This window comes from Ambystoma mexicanum, chromosome 1p, assembly GCF_040938575.1.
Source record: "Ambystoma mexicanum isolate Mex_15411 chromosome 1p, UKY_AmexF1_1, whole genome shotgun sequence".
NCBI classification, from domain to species: Eukaryota; Metazoa; Chordata; class Amphibia; order Caudata; family Ambystomatidae; genus Ambystoma; species Ambystoma mexicanum.
In genome coordinates, this window is record NC_090921.1 from 815,350,544 (window position 1) to 815,373,150 (window position 22,607).

Here is a 22,607-nt window from a genome sequence, read left to right on the forward strand (position 1 = left end):
TTCTTCGAGCAGAATATGGAACAATATTGGTCTACAGGACCATGTGCCATTAAGCTAGAGAAAAATGAGATCCCAGAGAAGGATGCTATTTTTCACCAACCTTTATCTTCAACAGATTGGCACTTCTGATTCACAGCCTGGCGGCTTAAGATATGCATAACATGTCAAAGAACTGCTATTTATTACAGTAGCATATTCTACTTGGGAATTTTCTGTGTTGGCCAATGAGAGGTTTGGCCTTTAGTTGAAAGGGCCATTATCAGATCCTTTACCACATGTCATGTGTCCATGAGTCTTCAAATTTGGCTTTCTCATCTGATGCTTTCTAAAAATCATTTGATACAAGTGACTTGGAACCAGGTAGCCACTGCTAATAGATTATAACTGTTATTTAGGGATTAATTGGGGATTTTAAGGTCTCAGCTGAGCTTCGGTTTCTTTCTCATAGGGCATTACCCTGTCGGAAATCTGCACTTGTATGGAGTTCACTGAATGCCCCAAACCTTTACAGTCATGGTAGAGACTTATTTAGCAGGGATACATTTTTTGGCCATGCTAAGCACGTGCCTGTGAACACATTTGTTGATAAAACTGTCAGAAAGGCCACTGCGATTCAACAGATAACCAGACTCAAATGATATCTAAAAAGTCTAAGACTTAGGCTGACCTTCTGCTTGGTCGTTCACTCTCGTAGTCGCCCACACTCTCAACCACATCGGGGCTTCAGCTGCGCTGGTCTCTTCATTTCAATTTCCTGTGGAGATTTAAAGGGGGCTCGTGGAGCCTACTTAGATAAAGCTGAACAGTTTATGGTCTGCTGGAAGGGAGCATCTTGGTTTCATATGGAGAGGGGGCTGGCTCAGGCTGGGTGTGCAGCCATTGGGTATTCTGGCCTCTCTACTGGGCCTCCCCATACCCTGTCAACTCTCTGATAAGCTCCCTCTTTGCTGCTTCCCCACTGTCTCCTTCCTCTTCCCATGTCTAATGCCTACCTCTAGGATCAGACTTGACCCTCCCCAACCTTCTGTCATCGTCAAGTCCCTTTTTCCAGACGTTTTCCACTACCTGTTTTTCTCCGTCTGCAGCCCTTCTTTGAATCTCCCCGTCTGTTCCAACTCTTCCTCCCAAAATCCAAGTTCTTCCTCGTAGAAGGTTGTCTACCTGCCACGCTTGCTCAGTCTGTGCGACCGCCTCTCTGTTATTTTTTTCCCTTCTCCCTGACTGGCTAACCGCAAGACTTACCTTCTCCTGAGGGCCTCCATCTGCTCCTTCCCTGGTCTGCTTTCCTCTCGTAGTTCAGAAGGTGAGCCTTTATGCTTACCTTGTCCTCTTGCTCCTCCCATTACCGTCTTTGAGGCTGGTAGAACCTAGCTTTCTTACCAGTGGCTCCAGTTCCTCTCTGGTCATCCTCTACACCTGGCCTCCAGTCTGGAGTTCTGTAGCAAGTCTGCCTCCACCTATTCTACCTTTTATTAGCTCCATCCTGTGTCCTGATACTTCTGCCTGATATGCATTAACCTCCTGGTTCTAGCAGTTACCTGTCTCTGTCTCCATCTCCACTAACTCTTCAAATCTTCACCCTCCTTCTCGAACAGTGCACACACTTCCTTACTAGGTTCCTCTTCAACCTTCTTGGTCTCGCCTCCTTATATTCGTCTTAAGTTCCCTCAGACTTTCTTCAAGTTCTCTTTTTCCTCAGCTACTGTTTTTCTCTTCCTATCTTCGGTCCGTCTCTCCTTTGCTCCTCATAGCCTCACCCTCCTCCTGCCTATTCTGGTTCCTCTAAGTGATTTCAAGCTTCACCTAACTCCTCCACATCCCCCCAATGTTGTCTCTAACCACTGCCATAGTACAATTCATCTGCACTACCTTGATCTCTTCTAACTCTGCCTCCTATGATCTCTCCTGCTTCTCTTCACCAGCTACCTTTTTCAAGAAATGTTCGTCTCTCTATGACAACACCTCTTCTGTGTCCTCTTTTTATCTTTATCAACAACCTCCTGACACCTCTCCACTTTTTCCTTGGATTCTTTTAACACCTCTTCTTGCTCTTACCCTACCTCCTTCAATGTAACTTAATTCTCCTCCTTAAATTCACCAATCTACGCCATGGCCATCTCCCTCTCTGGCCTTCCAGAACCTCCTCTCCTGCCTTCTCCAAACTCCTATCAGCTCCTTCCTCTAGCTCTCTCCAAACTCTTTATTCCTGCTCCTGGTCCAGCCGATGTCCTTCTTCCTCTTAGCTCCCCCACTGATTGAGGCAATGGATACTTATTGGACCTACCCCTCTCCACCACTCCTTCCAGCCTCTTTCCCAACCTCAGGAGTGAAGTTTACCATCTTCAGTTCCTAGCTCCCACTTCCTGTTTAGGTTGCTGTTGTAGGAACCAAACAGAAGTTCCTGTTAAGTCCACAAACCAGCCCCTTCCCTTTTGGGTGTATCCCTAGCAGGCCACTTCATCCTTCCCAAGAAAATCTGGGCTACTTGGTGACATCTGGCTTTGGAATTGCTACCTGGGAGACCATGCTCCGCTTCCCCGATAGATGTTGAGAAAGGGGTTAATTGTTTCAATTTGTTAATCAAACAAAACTGCCTGGTTGGTTGTTCTGCCAGGGAGCCAACAATTAGTATGCACCTGCAGCAAAATTTGTCTGTTTCCTTTGCTGCACGGAAGGTGGTGTGGCATTCTATCATCTCCCTCTCAACCTACTATGAGCTCCTCACTTGGCTAGAGTATCTGTAGTCCTACAATATATGCCCACAACCTGACTGCTAATCTGGGGATCAGCATAGTGGTCCATTTGAAGTTGATAGTCCTCGGCCAATATTTAGTGCTACTATGTCTTTTCTGGTTAATGGGGGCCTGTAGCCCCTCCTCTTAACACTGATTTTACTTCTAAAATGCAGTCCATCCAGAAAAAAAGAATACGCAGTTCAGCCATGTCCTCACTCTTCTACTGCTGTCTGTTTCTTATGCAGGGCCTGTCACTGCCAAAATTCCCACCATATCAAAACAGATCCAGAAAGTTGTAACCATTCTCTCACTGGCATGTCATAAAAATGTAACCTCCGTGAGAAGTGCACAAGTGGAGTGCAGGGTTTAAACACCTGATAAGCTCTGTTAACAGTTTTGAAGGTGTTCTGAGAACAGAGAGGGAGAATTAATTTTTCATGGGCCTGCCTGCCGGATGTGATACTGTACCTCTTGGAAAAAGCCCGGACTGTTTGAGACGGTGGGTGAAGTAGTCCCATCCTGTTGGGGGGATGGGGAGGATCCTTGGCAGAAAAGCTATGCAGTGGGAAGAGTTCCTGGGGGGAAAAGAAGTGTTACAGTATGTCTGTACCGAGGGATAGGGCACATAAGCTTACCCTTTACTGATTACCCCCAGAAATCTGAATGCAGTAGGACTGAACACATTTCCTCTTCTCTAAATCTTGGGGACCATATAGCCTGCCCTGTGATTTATACCAATCTGCATAAACCTCCCGCTGAGATCCATACATGGATGATTTCTTTCTACTAGGCGAATACGGTCTGTCTCAAGACGAGAAATGAAGTCCTATGTCCAGGAAACTAGCCCGTACGTGTGAAAGATGTCAGAATAACCAATCTCTCTCTCTCAAATGATATATACATTTCGAATGGATTGTGTCCTCCCACGTATTCCTAATTTTTGATATTCGATATCCAACTTCAGCTGCTTTGGAAAAGAGGGAGCTGTGCATCGATGTAGTCGACTAAATGTCCCTCGAGTGCCTCTGTCTCCAGGATGATGTCATCGAAGTTATATATGGCACACGCAGTGCCCGTTGGCTTCAGTTCTGTTTTTCCAAGTAAGCTTAACCTTCGAGAAACTATGGCGTGCTTCTTTTGTTCTAACTAATGTCTTCTTCCTCGACACCTCCTACCCCCAAGACCGGGTTCAAGAAGTGTTGGGACTGTGATTTTAAGATGTCATTAATCGACCCACACTGAGTTTGTCTGTGGTGTCTCGAGGTGGAGCATAAGATCTCGGCCTGCTCCAAATGCCAGTAAATAACCGGAAAGGCTCTGAAGGAGCGAAAGGGGAAATTGGCGGTAGGTAGAAACCCCCAAAAATTCCCATCGAAGAAACATTCTTACGACGAGCCGAGGGGCGGCTCTCCTCGAAGGAAGAAGGCTAAAAGATCAAGGTCGAGGAGTGGATCCCGAAACACCAAAAAAGAGGCAGCACAGGTCGCCTTCTTCGACTTTGTCGTCAGGCACCTCCCCTGAGAGGATATCTTGTCCCACGAAAAGCTCCACACCTGCCGAATGGGGAAGCATTTAGATCTGAAATGCTAAAAATATTTCAAAAGCAAAAACCCTCGGCAAGCCATGCTCCTTCCACGCCTTCCAGAGAATCCGGCAAGGAAAGGGATGGAGCCAAATCCTGCGTGCCCTCGAACCCGCAGCGAAGGGCAGATCCTCCTCGAGAGCCACAAGTCATCGAAGGATCCTATGAGTCGTAAGTCCAAACATAAGTCAAGGTCGTCGACGCCAGCCATGCCATTTAAACCAATGGCGCCATTGAAGCGAAAAAGATTTTGACTACTCCTCGAGCGGCGAGTTCAGTTTCTTAAGCCTTGGATACCTATCCCAGACAATACCTATATTCCTTTACCAAGGAACGATTATTTAAAATCTCACCTCCATTTATAAGGAAAATGAGCCCTCCGACAATGATGCGCCTTTTGGTCTTCAATTTGATACACAAAATGTGCCTGAGCGCTTTATTTCGGAAATGTCTAAATTGAAAGATCTTTGATAATTTACAAACGGCCAATGGGGTAGACACCTCAACAGAGCTGGATTTTGGTAGACCTGAAGCTGGTGAGCATGCAGATGCTTCATATAGAAACCTAATGTCTAAAGTTGTAGACTATTTGGGGTGGAGTGGGCCTACCCTCCCCTTTGAACAGGATGTTCTGACGGACATCCTTGATAAGGGTCCGCCAATGGATACTATTTTACCATTTCATATCGCTCTCCAAAAAGGGTGGCAGCAAATTGGGAGATACCAGAGACTAATCCGGCAGTAAACAAAAACCATACCAAAAAAATAGTGCCCTTCCAGTAGTGACCCTGACTACTTATCAAAACACCCCACTCCAGAGAGTCTGGTCATACAGGCAGCTACCACAACTTCCAAGCAGACAGTTTATGCAACTATCCCTCCAGATAGGGATGATCAGAGAGAGGTGGATGGACAAGAAAAGTATTTTCTGAGGGAGCATGGCTCTTAAATCAGCCAACTCCACATGTTCCCTAGCAAAATTCTCATTCACTGTATGGGACTGTATTTCCATGGCGGCAGAGCACATTCCCGAGGGGGAGGAAAGAGACACAGGTTCTTGGCTATTGTTATAGATGGCAAGGAAGCCATGTGTGAGTTTCTTCAATCTGGTCTGGATTCTGCTGACCGCATCAGCAGATCCATGGAAACCAGCACCGTAATACGCAGATTTGCGTAGTTAAGGAAGCTGGGATTTGTGCCGACTGTGCAATCCAGACTCCTCAACAGGCCTTTTGACAATTCTCACCTTTTTGGCAACAAGGCTGACAAAAGCCTTGCGAAGTTGCAGACCTCAAAAGCGGCAGCCTCACCCTTTTTGCCCCAGTGGACAGCCTTGGAGGGGTAGATCATTTTGTTACTACTCCTCAGTTGGAAGAGCGAGAGGAATGGCTGATCAAAGAGGCCAAAGAAGATTCCCTCGTGGTGGACGAGGGAGAGGTGCAAAGGCCGCTAAAGCAGGGGCATCCTTACCAACAGCCACTGCATCAGTCGCCACAAAACCTCTCTGAGGTCTTAATCACAAAACAGCAGTGGGTGGCATGATGTCTCAACATCTGAAAGAATGGCGAGACATTACTTCGGATGCTTGGGCATTGGAAACCATAGCCCTTGTTTACTGCCTTCCTTTCATTCAGAGACCTGAGAACCATCCACAGGGGAACCACTGTTTGAGGGTTCCAGATCCGCTCCTTGTGCAGGAAATGTTAACCCTGTTAGAGAAAGGCACTATAGAACTGGTGCCTGAAACGGAAAGTAGCAAGGCATGGTACGGTACTCTCCTTATTTCCTAATACCCAGGAAGAACGGAGGACTTAGACCCATCTTGGATTTGAGATACTTGAACAAGTTCCTCAGGAATGGATAAATTCAAGATGGTCGCACTTTCTCAGATCCTGCAGGCCCTCCAACTTCAGGTTTGGATGTTGTCATTGGACCTTCAGTATGCCTATTTTCATGTGCCAATCCATCTCAAGCACAGAAAATACTTAAGGTTCGCCGTTGGCGGTTCCCATTATCAGTTTACAGTTCTGCCATTCAGGCTGACCTCCGACCCAAGGGTTTTCACCAAACTGATGGCGGCAGCATGTCTCAGGAGAGGGGGATTCACATCTACGACTACCTGGACAATTTGCTGATCAGGGTGCATTCTCCCAAACAAGTCCTGGATCATCTCAACTTCACCTGCCACTCTCTTCACAGACTGGGCTTCTCCCTCGATTACAAGAAGTCCCATATGACACCTTCTCAAAAGCTCCAGTTCATCAGGGCTGTATTGGATACATCCTTGGGAAAGAGCTTGCCACCCAAGGTGCGGGCTCAAGACATTCTACAGATGGTCTCCAAATTTGAGAGTCCCCAGCATCACCCAGCCTTTGATTTTTTTTTTTGCGGTTGCTCGGCCTCATTGCACCATGTATTTTTCTGGTGCCAGAGGCTCCCCTGAGTATAAGATCCCTTCAATGGGCCCTCAAGACACAATGGTCCCAGTTCTCAGAAACATGTCAGACCTACTTCAGGTTCCAAGCAGGGTCGCACAGGATCTCCTGTGGTGGGCCTGCAAGGACAACTTTCTGAAGGGAGAATCTTTTTGGCAACCATGGCTGGAGATAACAGTAGTGACGGACGCCTCACTCACGGGGCAGGGGGTCCACGCGAATGATCTGACAATTGGTGGAATTTGCTCTCCATCAGAGTCCAAACTGCACATCAATCTTTTGGAGCGCAGGGTAATCAGACTTGCGCTGAAGACTTTTCTGCCCCCTCTACGGGGAAAGAATGTCCTGATAATGACTGACAACACAGTGGCCATGTACTATCTCAACAAGAGAGGAGGTGTAGGGTCACTACCACTGTGCAGAGAGGCAATGCAGCTCTGATGCTGTGCAATTCAAGAAGTTCACCTTGCTGGAGAGGCGAACACGGTGGCATAGGTTCTGAGCAGTCAGGGCACAGTCTCCCACAAGTGGAAACTAGTTCAAGTCCTTCAAGAGATCTTTACCCTTTGGGGAACCGCTCAAGTGGATCTGTTACAACCAGTGTCAACCGAAAGTGCGAACTGTACTGCTCCATGGAATTTCCTCCAAGAGGAGATCCAGGGGACGCGTTCGTAGTGGACTCTGTGTTTCCACTCCTGTATGGGTTCCTTCCAGTCCCTGTCATTAGTCACATGATCAGGAGGTTGATAAAGTTTAGGAAACACATGTTCCTAATTGCCCCGGATGGGGGCAGGAGGATGTGGTACCCGACCTTCTGGACATGTCCATCTGCCCTCCAATATGTCTTCCACTAAGAGAGGACCTTCTCTCACGAGAGGAGGGTCGGGTTCTCCATCCAGAGTTCACGACACTCAGCTTTCGGGCTAGGTTTCTGAGAGACTGAGATACAAGGATTGGGACCTCTGAGATGACTTCATGGAGATTTTGCTTTCTTCCAGAAAGACAGCAATAAAGTCCTTGTACCGTTGCCTTTGGAACAAATTCTGCAGCTGGTGCAAAGACGAGAATGTAGACCCTTTTCTATACAAAACACCAGAAGTGTTATCTTTTCTACTATCCTTAGCCAATCTGGGGCTCCAGGTTGGAACAATTAAGGTCTATTTGGCAGCGCTATCCAGCACTCGTCAGAAGAATGTTCATATTTCAAAATCCCACTGGTAACACAATTTCTAAAGGGACTCGCCCATGTGTCCGATACACCCCCCCCCCCCGCCAACCCCCCTCCCCATCTCCTTTCCCGGTTCCATTTTGGGACCTTAATCTGGTACTATAATTTCTAATTGTGTGCACCCTTTCAACCTTTACATTCTTGTCCGTTAAGGTTGTTAATTTAAAACCATTCTCTTCGTAGCATTAGTGAATTGCAGGCACTATCATCAAGCCACCCTTTACTATCTTGCACAAGGATAGGGTTGTTCTGAGGGTTAAGCCTTCTTTTTTTACCCAAAATCATTTTTGATTTTCATGTAGGGCAGAAAACTGTATTAGAGAAAGAAAGGGTTTGCTCTCAAACTGCGCACACACATAGAATAATAAGCAATTGCAAATTAAATGAGTGGTTTTAATCAGAATTGGTGCAGCCTGACACGTGTTTCGAGCTTCCCGCTCTTCTACTGAGGCTGCTTGTGCAAAATTATAAAACATTGATGTACAACGAAAACATTTGTTAAGCATGATTCAATAGCAAAACAAACCAGTCCCCAGACCCAGGGCAAGGAGGCAGTTAGGGTTTGCCAAACCAACACATTGAGTATATGGTTTAAAGTAACAGACAGTTGCAACGAATGCACATATCAAATCAACCCAATTCAAAGAAAGAAAATGAAAACACAAAAAGTGCGTAATTCGGTGGAAAAAACATAACACATTATAAAACAATGAAAAGAGGGAGGAGAGAGAAAAAAGACAAAAGAACAACAAAATTATTCAGTGAGAGAAGATGCTCATGGTAATCAGCCAGAAATACATGTATAAGGCCACTGACTGTTAAAATTGTACCTTAATCTTGGCTAGTGTGTATTTTGAATACTAGAGAAAAATGCAAAATTAAAAAATGTTTTATCAAGTGGCAACTTAATGAATCGAATACGATAAAAAGAGGGGTTGCAAATATATTGCGTCATAGAAAATTGTTTTAATATTATATATATAGTTTTATCCCACTTACCAAAGGTAGAAGTTGAGTAATCTGACAAAGTTAGGCGTGGGCTCCCTATAAAGCAAAAGACGGGATGGCTATTTATGTAGGAATCTGACTGACTAGATTTCCACCTAGCAGTCATTTGAAAATAAAGAAATGACATACCATTATTTTGCAGTTGCACGAATGAATTTTCAGTAAATTATTATCTTGCTGCAGCACAGGCAGGAAACGAAGAATGCAGGTGCGGCAAGAGCCAAAGAAAACTGTATTGCCCACTTTCTGTCCTCCACCTCATCCTTGCAAAGAGGAGGGGAGTACATAGATTGGATCCACGCAGAGCTCTGAGCTTTTCCATATCTAGACCATTCAAACTTTGTATTGATGATCAACTTTCTACAGGCTATGCAGGTGGTCACAAACTGGGCCAGGCTGTGACAAAACAGACCTTATACAGATGGATCATTCTGGCAATTTTGGAATGCTACAAACTGGCGGGCAAGGATCCTCCAGAAGGATACAGGGCCCATTCCACCAGCGGCATGGCTACCTCTACAGCCCTGCAAAGGGGTGTACCAATCTAAAACATTTGTGAGGCATATACACGGTCTACTATTCACACATTCACTACTGCCTTGAGTCTGCCCTCAGTGAGGATGGAAGCTTTGGAAAAGCTGTCCTCCATTCGGTTCATGGGAACCATTCAAAACTAAATTCTTACTCCCTCCACCAAAACAAACACTGCTTTGGGAGTCCATCAAAGATGAGGAATACGTGGGAGGACACAATCCATGCGAAGAACAAGTTACTTACCCTTGGTAACGTTCTTTCGACTAGATGTTCCTCCCACGTATTACTCATCACCCTCCCGACCTACCCCGCTGTAGAATCCTCATGCTATTACAGCTTTTGCTCTGTCAAAGCTTAGTACGGTTATGGGGGTAGTTTCTACTGTAAGAAAAACAGAGCTGAAGCCAGCGGGCGCTGCGCGTGCCATATATACCTTCGAGTACATCATCCTCGAGAAAGAGACCCTCGAGGGACATCGAGTCGACTGCATCGACGCACAGTTCCCTCTAACGAAAAAGAAAATCTGAAGCTGGATATCGAATATCAAAGAGGAGGAATACGTGGGAGGAACATCCAGTCGAAAGAACGTTACTAGGGATAAGTTAACTTGTTCTTCTGAGGCTTGTGGATCTGCTTAGAATCAATCTGCATAGGCTGACATCTAGTGTTAGTCGTGGAGTATTGCACATTTTGTTTTCAAAGTTCGAAAAGGGAGGTTGACTGGGTTGGTTTTTGTACCCTAGTGTGACGTCTACTGTACCCATGATCCCTCCCACGTTGAGGTCTCCCAGATTATTTCTTTCCGCCATTGTGGTCAGGCTGGTTTTGCGCAGTTGGAAGCAAAGCTACCTTCTGAGTTATTTAATTTTATTAAACTATTTTGACGGTCGCCGGTCAGTGGACATTTCGACGGCCAACCAATTAAGATTGCCGAATCGGATGGCGATCCAGCGGCAGGCTTTGGCCTATATCTGGCTTTGGCCTAGCAGAAGGGAGAGTGCAGGCACTGATTTTGTTACCCATCAGAGAATGCATACCTCCACTTCCTACATACACTGTATTTGTCAAGCTGCCTTTTAAAAATCGCACTCACCTTGAAGAGAACATCCTCTAAATTCTGTCCCAGCTTGAACAGAAAATATCTGTGGAAGGACACTCATCGAGTGTGTAACCACTGGCTTCCCCGAGACCACCCACAGGGCCGTTGTGCGTCCTGTAAGTTATTTAGGGAAATAACCCTAAAAGAATGACACACCAAACAGTGGTTGGCCCATGCAATGATTGCCTAATCTGAACCCGCCACCGGCAGCTTTTGGTCGGATCCGGAAGGCCGTGTCGGAGACCGAAGACATTCCAAGGGAACCTTCTGGCTCCACACGTCAATCCCCAGCCCTGATAGACAGTCGCAGCATACTGCTATGGGGAAAGCCTCTGGCGACATGCATACACTTTCACAAAACATAAGCACACAACCCGAAGCCGCTCTTCGACAGAGCCGTTGAAAGTAGGCCACACGCCGGCAGGAGGCACTTCATGGCCTGCCGACCATGCGCCGAAAAAGCCTGCTGTGCTTCCACGTTTAGCACAAGGCAAGAAAGAAAGACAAAGACCAATAAGTGTCCGTAAAAGTCCTTCGGCTGTTTCGCAGGAGTCGAAACAAACGTCAACAAAACATAAGTCGCGCTACTGGGGATAAACAACATAAAAAGTCACACACATTTCTCACACTCTTTCTGTCCCTGACAAAGTACAAAAGTATGAAAAGGCTTGTTCACCTTAAAAAGAGGCCTAGAGAAGACCCTAAGGCTATTGTGTTCTCCCTACTTGAAACACCTAGAACAAGGACATTATCTAAGGATCGGTTTGAAGAAGCAATGGACAAAGTTTGCTATTTAGTGGACTTTATGAACAAATACCCAATTAAACAGAAGACATTGGATTTAGAAATAGTAGAACCCTTGGAAACAGGCCAAACCCTAGCAAAATCACTGTGACGTCACACATACTGTCCTAGAACTCTCCCACGACTCTTTCCAAAGGGACCATCGGGCAGGTCAAGATGTGTGGTTTGTCGACCATGGTGATCCTAATGATGACTCTGACAAATTTGATCAGGATGACCCAGAAGTCACCGTTATTGACACGCCAGATGTTGTTGTACCAGAGAGTGGTCACAGCTCCCCAACTGATGACTAATTACCATACAATGATTTATTAACGAGGGCTGATAATCATTTCAAAATTCACAGCAATGAAACCGTGCACAGCACCGACTTCATAGAGGATTTTTTAAATAAGAATAAAGCCGTTGGCCTTTACATTCCGTCATTACAATCAATAAGGAAAAGAATTGCCCCATCACCTACTACATCATTGCTTACTCAGGATGTAAACCCGAGTGGAAGAACTGTTCAGACCATCTCGTTCTGACCCTCTATAGCTTTGGGGACATGCAAAACCAGACTCCCTCGTGGTCATCACCACTCACAAAAGGTATATCGCACAAATTGCAAACAATAACGCACTTCTTGCAAGTTACAACAAACAGTGGAACGAGGTACTGAAACATCTTGATTCTGTGTCTGAACCTATAAAGTCGCACCTTATGAAGATCTCCACAGAGGTCAAACAGGTAGCCCAAAACATATTCAAAAATATTTTAGACTCTGCATACATTCCGGGCAGAGTAATTGCTGATGGGACCGTGCTTAAATGCCATTCATGGCTCTAGGATTCTGGGTTTAAACCCGAAACTCAAGCAAAGTTAATCAACATGCCAATCGAAGATTCAGTCCTTTTTGGAAAAGCAGTTGACGATCATCTTGAAACAACAAAGGAGCATGAGACTTTAAAAGCATTAAGCCAGATCACAAATAAGCCTTCTGTCCAATGGGCCACCTTTACGAGATCCAATCAACCTGGATTTGGAACATCTGCCTCGTCTTACTACATTCCCCAGGGACAATCATCCTCTTCTGAATCAAGCCAACAGAGAGGATTTTGTAGATTAAAGGGCGGGGCAGAGTTGCGGCCTCTGAAGGCTCAGCTGCCACCGCCAACAAATGAGGCTCCAATTCATGTACCCTCCTTTCCTTCCCTGGTAGGGGGTTGCACATCATTCACCTATGCATGGGAGGGGATAATGGCATATTGCTGTGTGCTCAAAAATGCAGCAAGAGGTTAGTCAATCGAATTTCTGAAAACACTGCACCACCAACCCTGTACAAAAAAAATGTCAACAGAACATTACCTAATTCTAGAAGAGGAGATTTTAACTTTACTGCAAAAAGGAGCAATAGTTACCACCTCTATATGAAAATCAAGGTATTTATTCTGTGTACTTCCTTGTTCCAAAGAAGATCTGACAAAGTGCCCAGTTCTAGACCTGCATCCAGCAAACACGTCTGTCAAGCCACAAAACTCAAGATGACTACGTTGCAGAAGGGAATTCCTCAGTTAAAACATGGAGATGACATGGCAACATTGGAATGAAAGATGCATTCTTTCCTATTTTCAATGTTGCCAGTGCACAGAAAATACCTAAAATTCAAAGTGGAAGACGAGCGCTACCAGTTCAAAGTGCTTCCATTTGGCATAGCCTCAGCTCCTTGAGTATATACAAGGGTCCTTGCAGTAGTGGCCGCACATTTACGAAGGCAGTCCAGTGTACCCTTACCTAGAGGACTGGCAAATAGCAGGCAACACACCTCAAATGTGTCAACAAAACGCCCAGCAAACAGTGAACCTGCTGTTTCAATTGGGCTTCTCCATCGAGAAAAAAATCAAGTCTAGTGCCTAGCCAAGTAAAACAGTTTCATGAGGCACTAATTCAAACAAACAATGGTTTAGTCTTCCCCTCCAACAATAGGGTATATAAAGTGCTTTTTTAAAATCCCTCAATACATTGCCGGTTGTCCGGTAACTGAGCAAAAGGCGAGGCACCTTCTGGCAATTATGGCTTCCTGCATTTACCCAGTGCCACATGCCCGATTGCACATGTGTCATATGCAAAAGTGGCTGGCAAAACAATGGTTGCAAGCAGACAGTCCGTGGGACGATCTAGTAGTGGTTTTGCAACCTCTGGTTCTATCGCTGCACTGTTGGTCCAAGGAGAACACTTAAAAAGGAAAACGTTTCAGCACACCAGCTAGCAAAGCCACTCTCACTACAGATGCATCCCTAACAGGGCGGGGGGCACACCTTCTTCATCACATTGCACACAGGATGTGGACTCAAGCTTTAAGCAGAGAACATATCAACCTTCTAGAACTGCTAGCAGTCTTCAAAGCACTTCAAGCTTTCAAACCGCAGCTAGTACAAAAGACAGTCCTCATTCTAACAGACAGCACTAAAGCCATTTTCTACATAAACAACGAGGGACACATTACCCAGGGCTGTACAAATTATCCCAGAGCATTTGACTGTGGGCACTAAAACGCAACATGTTTCACCTAGCACATGGTCTAGGGGAACTCAGTTCTCTGGCAGACGTACTAAGCAGAAGTGTGGCGCTCCCCTTGAAACACAAATGGCCATTAAACGCAGACGTGCTACACAGTGTCTTCTCTAACTGGAGTTTCCCAGACATATGGCTCTTTGCTGCACAAGAGAGTGCACAATGCCAAGACTATGCATCCAGATTTCCCCAGACAAGATCCAAGGGGGAACGCTCTTTTAATGAACGGGTCAAAGAAATGTGTGTATGCTTAAATCCCCCCACCCCCCAACACCACCTCTCAACAAAATGGTCCACAATCTACACCAGGAAAATGTAACACTGATCCTAATGGGCCCAATGTGGGCACGACAAACATGGTTTTCATAAATTACAAATGATATCTCATCGTCCTTCCATAATACTACAGTTCCCATTCAACATGTTGTCACAGTACCAAGGGACAAAACTTGACCCATGCCCGTAGACATTGAACTTAGCAGCCTGGCTTCGAAGTCATAGAATGTGGCCCTTTAAGCCTTGACCAGAGGTGCAAAGACATTCTAAAAGAAGCACGTAAGCCAAACAGAAGAGTTTATTTTAACAAATGGAAACGTTCTGTGTTATGGTACGGAGCATGAACAATCAATCCAATTGACGGTTCCCTTTCACATATACTACACTACCTACTGTACCTGTTAGACTCTGGCTTAGTCTTCAATTCATTACGTGTACATCCAACTGCTGTCTCAGCCTACACCACACCACAAAGTAAGGTTTTATGGTGGAAGGTGGCTGTGGGTAAGGCTTTCAAGGAGGGTGTTAAAAAGTTATAACCTCCAGTTTTTAATCCAACTCCCGGCTGAGACTTGAATATTGTACTAACTAAATTGATGGGAGGCCCCCTTCAAGCCAATGCACACGCCAGTCTTAAACATCTCACTTACAAGACTGCTTTCCTTGTTGCTATCACATCTATAAGAAGGGTTAGTGAACTACAAGCACTTTCGGTATAAGATCCTTTGTAATTATTCACAAAGTCAAGGTAGTGCTATGCACACATCCTTGTTTTTCTCCAAAATTCATCTCAAATTTCTATGTAAATCAATCCATAGAACGTTCTGTGTTCTTCCAACACCCCAGAAACACAGCAGAAAAAAGCCTACATACTCTAGATGGCAAAAGGGCTGTTGTGTATTACCTACAAAAGACAAAACCAATCAGAAAAACAGACTGTTTTTTGTATGTCTAGCCACATGGAGAGAAGGTGATCCTATCTTGAAGTCGGCTATTTCAAAACGGATTGTCAACTGCATCCAACTTTGCTATTCTCTTGCTAAGAGAACGTTGCCATTCAAGCCTGTAGCCCACGCAACTCAGGGCACAGGAGCAACTCTAGCTTTCATAACTATTGTGCCCTTCAACTCCATTTGGAAAGCTGCCACTTGGTGTTCAATTCATATTTTCACTCAATATTACTGTTTGGATACATATTCTAAAAGTGATGCACAGATGGGCCAGACGGGATATTGGCTGCTTTACCCACCTCCTTCTCGATGTACCCCTCGCTTATCTATACAAAGCATTTGATTCTAAGCAGATCCACAAGCTTCAGAAGGTATATATTACTTACTTAAAAAAAAATATGAATTGTAGCTAGTTAAACAAAGTTCAACCTTTACAATAAAAAAACTGCATAATCATAATTCATATATACAACACTAAAAATAGAATTCCCATTGTTTTAAAAAGAAAAAGGAAAGAAACATACTTTTTCATTTAAAAATCAGATCACAGTTCTTTCAGAAACTAGCGTGTTGTGCCCTGAAATCAATCTTTGCAAAAAGGAGGGTAAAACCAACCCCCTTTCCCTGTCCACAAATCTTAGGAAATATTTTACATTCAAATCCCACGTTCCCTGGACGATTCTTTTGGCAGGCAGTCCTTCTTTCTATCCATGAAAATATGTGAATTCCAAATCTACTCCCTCCTCCAAATCTAATACTGCTTTGGGAGTCTGTCAAAGATGAGGAATACGTGGGAGGGCACAATCCATTCAAAGAACAAGTTACTTACTCCAAGTAACTTTCTTTCTACTGGATGTTCCTCCCATGTATTCCTCATCGCACTCCCATCCTACCTCTCAGTAGAATTTCCTGTGCTATTACAGCTTCTGTTTCATCAAGGCTGAATATGGTTGCTCCCGTGTTTTAAGGGTATCTCTGCTGCAAAAGGAGGGAAAAACAGAAACTGAGGCCAACGGGCACTGCGCGAGCTATATATGCCTTCGATGACATCACCCTCGACGGAGGCCCTCGAGGGACATCGACGCACAGCGCCCTCTGCCGAAAGAATTTTCCCAAGCAGCTGAAGCTGGACAACAAGTGTCAAAGATGAGGAATATGTGGGAGGAACATCCAGTCGAAAGAACGTTACCAGGGGTATGTAACTAGTTCTTCTGTGGTAGCCCAAACGATTTCTATTGCTCGAAATGTAAAGGTCTGGCCATTTTCAGTAAGGTTGCCAGCAAGTCTGAATTACAGAATATTTCTGCTTTTGTTTCTGCATCTTCTCTCAAAATGTAACATCTCTTGTTTTCGTTTTAGCGTTTGCTCCTATTCCGTTTGGAGGTATCTATCTTCCTCTTGAAGTTCCTGCTAACAAATGCCACCGCTCACCACTGGTGTTGGCCTATGATCAAGCCCACTTTTCAGCACTGGTGTCCATGGAACAAAAGGAGAGTCCGAAAGAGCAAGGTATTATGGATGCATGGTTTGAATTTGATCTAGTGTCCCTATGTGCAGGGTTTTTCAAGGACTAGCTAACTACTTTAAGAAAGTACTGTTGGTTAGATAGCCTGTACAATCTGTGCCGTCAGTGTTGTTCATGCAGCATGCATGCATCCCATCCACAAGAGGGAGCAACATATAGGTTTCCATTCTGTAACCTTAGGTGTTCACTGTGTTTCAGGAATTCAGTGTACTCTTGTTGTAGACGGTCCTGCAGTATGCCTCTCCACTGCGGTTCATATTGCCTGTTCATACTGTATTCCTTAGTTTACTAACTCTGCCTCATCCCATTGAAACTTTAAGTCACTGACGTATGCTGCTTCAGAAATCTGCAGAGCATAGGTCACACGCACAATATTTAAAATTACCATTGTCCTTGCTCATCCACTGCAAACCATGTCATGTTGTCCCAGCTAGAGTAAACTGCACCCTTCAGTGCTCATTTGTTAAGTGTTCTCGAGTGTCTACTCCTCTCACCCAACTATAGAATGACTGATAGCTGGTTATGTAACTGAGCCTGTAGACTGAATACAACATTTACTATCATCATTATTTTGTTTTCTTCGTGTTCGCATCGAAATGTAGTCATAATGGGGTCAATGTAAGTAAGCTGACAGACATAGCTGGTGTTGAGATGGGTTTCCAAAATCAGCCCTGGTGGATGGACAAAGTCCTTACACCCAATGTTACCTCACAGAGGGCATTGATAAGCAAATATGATAAGTAAATGACTTATATCATATATCAGGGGTGATAGAAACAGTTATGTTAATTTACCCCCCGCGACCCCGTACCAGATTCTTCCAGATACCATCCGTAATCCTTTGACCCTCCAGGGTACCTCACATGATTGAATAACATTTTCCCAATGATTGCCACCATGGTCAGGCAGCGACAGTCAATTGTATAGTGGGGAACACCCAAGCAGCCCCGGCAGCACTGTAACAGTTTGTTATGCAATGCGACCAACACTCTACTCGACAAGTGACCTCAGCACCTGCGACACCTGGGCCAGAGGATTATGTCCCCAAAGGATTACGGATGGTATATGGAAGAATCTGGGACGGGGTCGCGGGGGGTAAGTTAACATAACTGTTTCTATCACCCCTGATATATGATATAAGTCATTTACTTATCGGCTCTGATGGGGTATAGTGTGAGGCTCTTTTTCAGTTTAATCTGGAAATTGGAGTTTTGTATAAACATCAAGTTTAATTGGTTTACATAGTTTGGTGTCCAGGATTTATCTAGTATCTTGACTGTGACCAGTTGATGGAGCTCAACAAGTGATGGGTGGTCTTGAAATATTTGCACACATTGTAAAATAAAAATGTGCTTTTGAAGTTGACTGTGATCTGCATAAGATAAGGGTGAAGGGGAGCTTCCGGCATGTAGTTCTGCCTTGGATATCTATATTTTCAAATCCATCACGATTGCAACTGATGGGGCAGTGATTGTTTATCATCTAACAAGTCATCAATAGTTATTACTGTTTTTTTTTTGCTCTGTCTTGGCAGTGCTCAAGTGTATTTTAAAAGTTGCTAGCCATTAAAAATGTGGCCGCTTTTTCATTTTTTAAATTATTTTTTTATCATTGAGCTGAGCCCTTTATCACTATGGCTTTGTATATGTAAAAATACACATTTTATGCAAACACATTTTCTTGATTTCTAAATGAGCTGAAAGACTCTGAATTATTTGGTACCATTTCATGGTTGAGAAAAGAAAGTTACTAACAAATCTGAGGTACGTGCATCTGTTTGTAGACCCTTCTTTGCAGGCCTGTTTTTATTAAATAGATCGTTTTTAGAACACTAAAATAATATTCCGGGAATGTGTTATTGGCTTACTGCTTCCCATTCAAACAGTTTGTAATTTATGAACCATATTTGCGCTGGTATAATATCCTGGGGCAGAGGTCTATTTTTAGGATGAAAACTGACTCTTTGCCTTTGGCAACTAATACATGTAAATAGGACAAATCGGATATTTTAAATGACAAATGCACATGTGATAATGTGTATAGGGAGGATTGTATACATTTATTTTCTTGCATCTGTGAGTGCTATGCTGCATTGACTATGGCTGTGGCATGGCACATTAAATGACGTTTATCTAACTCTATGGAATTATCTTTGGCTCTTTTTGTCCTACAATGCTAAGGATACATTGGACAGGATAGAAAGTAAATGAGATTGGGGGGAGTGGGGGGCAGTGCCAACAAAGACTGCTTTTAGAAAAGCAGAAAGATTTCTGACTTTCAATTGAACACATGTTCTACTTTCTCAAACAACTCTACTTCGTTTGTCATAATGCAGATGAATAGATTTAATTAATCTGGCAGATATTTAAAAGAACATGACACGAAAAAGAAAGGGGTCCTGAGCACTACCATAGCCTTGCGTAGGACAGTATATGGGATCCCTGTCTGAAAAGGTCTGCAACTTGCTTATTATTGTTGCAGAAATTATCGCCACAAGGACGTTGTTTTCCAGGAGACTAAATTCATGTCGACTGAAGCCATTGGGTTCAAATAGTTTGTGGGCCAGCGTGTTAGGGACCACATTCAAGTCCCAAGCAAATTAGGGGTTCTCTCTGGCATATAATCTCACCAGACCCTCAACGATTCGATTTACAAATAAAAGATCTAAATTGGCTGGATTAAGAGAGCCTACCAGCCACTAAATAACTAAGTCCTGCAAGTGTCTAATCGGATACCTGTCCTAGCTATGTCCTTCATGAAAGACAAGTCTAAGTCCAATGTGCCTTTCACACGTCCCATCCCATCTTCACCTAATGTCTTTTCTGCTCCTCGTTTCACCTTGAAAAAGTCCCTGCAGGCTTGCACTATCACTCATACCGAAGTGCTAGTGCGACCTCAAAACCTGGTCACTTAGGGCCATGGAGAGTGGGTAATTTCATTTTGGCTTTTGGCTAGGTGCTTTGTGTGACAAGAGTTAGTGGAAGACAGCAGCATAGACGTCAGAGAAAAACTAGCAAGAATTCTGACCATTGCCCCTGCAAAGGGTTGAAGAACGCCTTGCTCGCACCTCGATGGACCCTGCTTGGACATGAACAAGTTCTAGTAAGCAACTGGGCACAGCACCTGGGCATGTGAGTGAGGCTTCTGGCATTTCACAGCCTGGCAACATACTAAGGTAGGTGGAATGGTGACACTGGTCCTCACATTTCAAGCAGCCCTTCTGAACCAGTTTCTTGCCTCACATTCTCTGTTGCATGTAGCTTTAGGTGGAGTTTCCAAACTGCCCTTTTCCCTCAGCTACCAACTTGCAGATGCTTCTTTCGTTGTACACTGGGTACAATGTATCTATTTGAGACAGGCACACAGACTGGTATGGACAGTGGCATTCTGAGCTAAAGACCAGTTTTAGGAGTACATGTTTGCAGGTGATATTGCCTTGTAAGGCTTACGCTCTGTTCTCCCGACTAATCAACTGCACTCTAAGCTCCCCAACCACCCTGCACTACAGACAAATATCCACAGAAAGCCACCACAGGCCTAGCAATTTGCACATTAACACTAATCTAACTATGACTAAGCTCCCCTCAATAGCCCCATCACACTCTACCACATCAGCAGTTAACGAGACTCAAAGCACTGTATTTCTATTTTTTTTCTTTATTTGTATAGCGCGCCTGTCCCAAAGGCATCTGAGCGCTTATCTTAAGGTTACAATGATACATATTACAAGTTGCAGTAAATAGCACTCATATATATTGCAGATTGCAGTAGAAAGCAGATAAGGTAGAGCATACAAGGTATGTGTACAGTACAATATATACAGTGTGAGGCCGATAGAGGGTAAATATACAGTAATAGTTCAATAATATAAGTAATAGTTCACGAATATACATGATATGTACAGGAATGCGAAGTCTATGATTAACAGAGGCATCAAGACGGTGCATGTTCAAACAATCCAAGGGTAGTCTGAAGCGGAGAGCCACAGTTTGGTTTTGTGTTTGAAGGAATGGAAGGAGGGATCTGATCTGAGCGGGTTAGGCAGTGTATTCCAGTTTGGTGGCTAGTACCGGGAAGCTAATCCCGCCCGCTTTCTGAAGCTTAAACCTAGGGAGGATGAGGCAGTTGACTTGTGCAGATCTTTGAGGTCGGGTGGAGGCATGGGGTGTAATTCGGCTGGCCAGATAGGCAGGGGCCTGATTGGATAGGCATTTGTGGGTAAGGGCAAGTGTTTTCAGGGCGATTCTTTGAGCTACTGAGAGTAGGCGTAAGTTGTGTCTAGTATCAGATATGCGCTGACCCCTAGGAATGTTGAGGGCTGCCCTGGTGGCGTTGTTCTTTGTGACTGTAGTCTTACAGATCTTGGTCTCTTCACCTTGGATAACATTCTCCCAAGTTATCTCTGACAAACTCATAGAAAGCAATACTTGCACCCATCAACACCATAGGTTTTGCATCTGCCACTCCTATCCCACATATGGGGGCCATGAACATGGCAATGGTCCGCAGTGTATATAAGACTCATATGTCCCTTCCCCTTTCCTCCATCCTTGTGGGCTTATCCCACCCAACATGGGGGCGGTAATGTAACCTTTGGCAGCAAAACAATGTTAAGAAATATATGTAGATGGTTCAAAGTAGTAGCTAATTGTGTGTGTGTGTGTGCCACCTCCTAGCGAGATTGTCACAGGTAGCCAACTTTAATTATGTAAACAAGCTATCAACATTCATGTATCTTATTTGGGTGACTACCCCTGCATAAAATAACGGGACCACCTTTGATTTTGTTTTCAATTACATTCAAGTTTTAACTATAAATGCAGCTTGGTTCTTTTCCCAGAATTGTGTGGTGGGAGTTTATATCAGCGAATGTTACATCAGATTTGCACTTAGCTGAAGGAACGACACATCAGCCAATATCTCTGCACGATCACAGGTAGGAGTGATCAGCCACAAAACGTTAGAGTCGGGTGAATTGCAAGGACATGCCAGAGTTTCAGATGTGTGCATTTTTAGACTGGAGATAAAAAATATTCTCTGGGCATCCATCCTGTCGTTCCCAAACATAAAAAGGGAGGTGCAGCATTTTTATTCCGATTTAAAACAAAACTATGCAGAATCCAAGATTACATAGTAACTTGCCAAATTTAAATGGTTATATTTCGCAGTGCACTACCATTATTAAACCCAATTTGATGTTTCCAGTGCCACATCTGGCATATGAACCCTCTTCCCCCTCCCTACATGCCCTGCCTCCCCATACTCTGACACCAACCCCCACCCCCAACAACCTTTCCTTCAGGCAAATGTCACGTTCCAGAAAAAGGATTGCAAATTGATGTTTTTCTAACACGCGTTTCTTTAAAGCCCTCTGGTTGTAATGGACACAAATTGTGTGCATAGCTGTCTGTACAGGCTTGCACAGTACATTCTTGCTCAAGCTTGCTGAAGTCATAACTTGCCCTGTTAATGTCTTCCTGAAGTTGGATGTTATGGCGGCGTATTTTACTAGATTCACGCAACAAAAGTCCCCAAATACAACCGTGTGACTGTTAATTTTTTTTCTTTTCCTTTTTGTATTGAAAATTGCTGTGCTGTTTTATTATCGCAACACACACGTGAGTACAATCTTGTCTGCCAAGCCAACAGTGTCAAGGTGGAAGCGTTAGAGCTCATGTTGATTAGCTGTCTGGGTGTTTTAAGAAGAGTAACCAGTGGATTCATATCTAGTGAGGCCTGACTAGTCTTCCAAGGGCAGGCAGACGTTGGGGGAGGGTGATCTCAATCTATTTGGCAAGGGGTCGAGGGCTGTTTCTGCAAAAGCAAGGAGCACTTGCATACAGGTCGACTGCCATCATTGAAATCTATCGGAAAGTTC

General features: G+C 44.3%; 1 protein-coding gene across 5 annotated transcripts in view; it reads left to right on the plus strand.

Moving 5' to 3' along the window:
* The window catches only part of OTUD7B (OTU deubiquitinase 7B), a 932,635-nt gene that overhangs the window by 742,615 nt on the left and 167,413 nt on the right, over positions 1-22,607 (plus strand). For all 5 annotated transcript variants that reach the window (XM_069652344.1, XM_069652353.1, XM_069652334.1 and 2 more), the window contains one exon: positions 16,564-16,713. In XM_069652344.1, the coding sequence (XP_069508445.1) occupies positions 16,564-16,713 (150 nt within the window). The remainder of the gene's footprint in view (positions 1-16,563; positions 16,714-22,607) is intronic.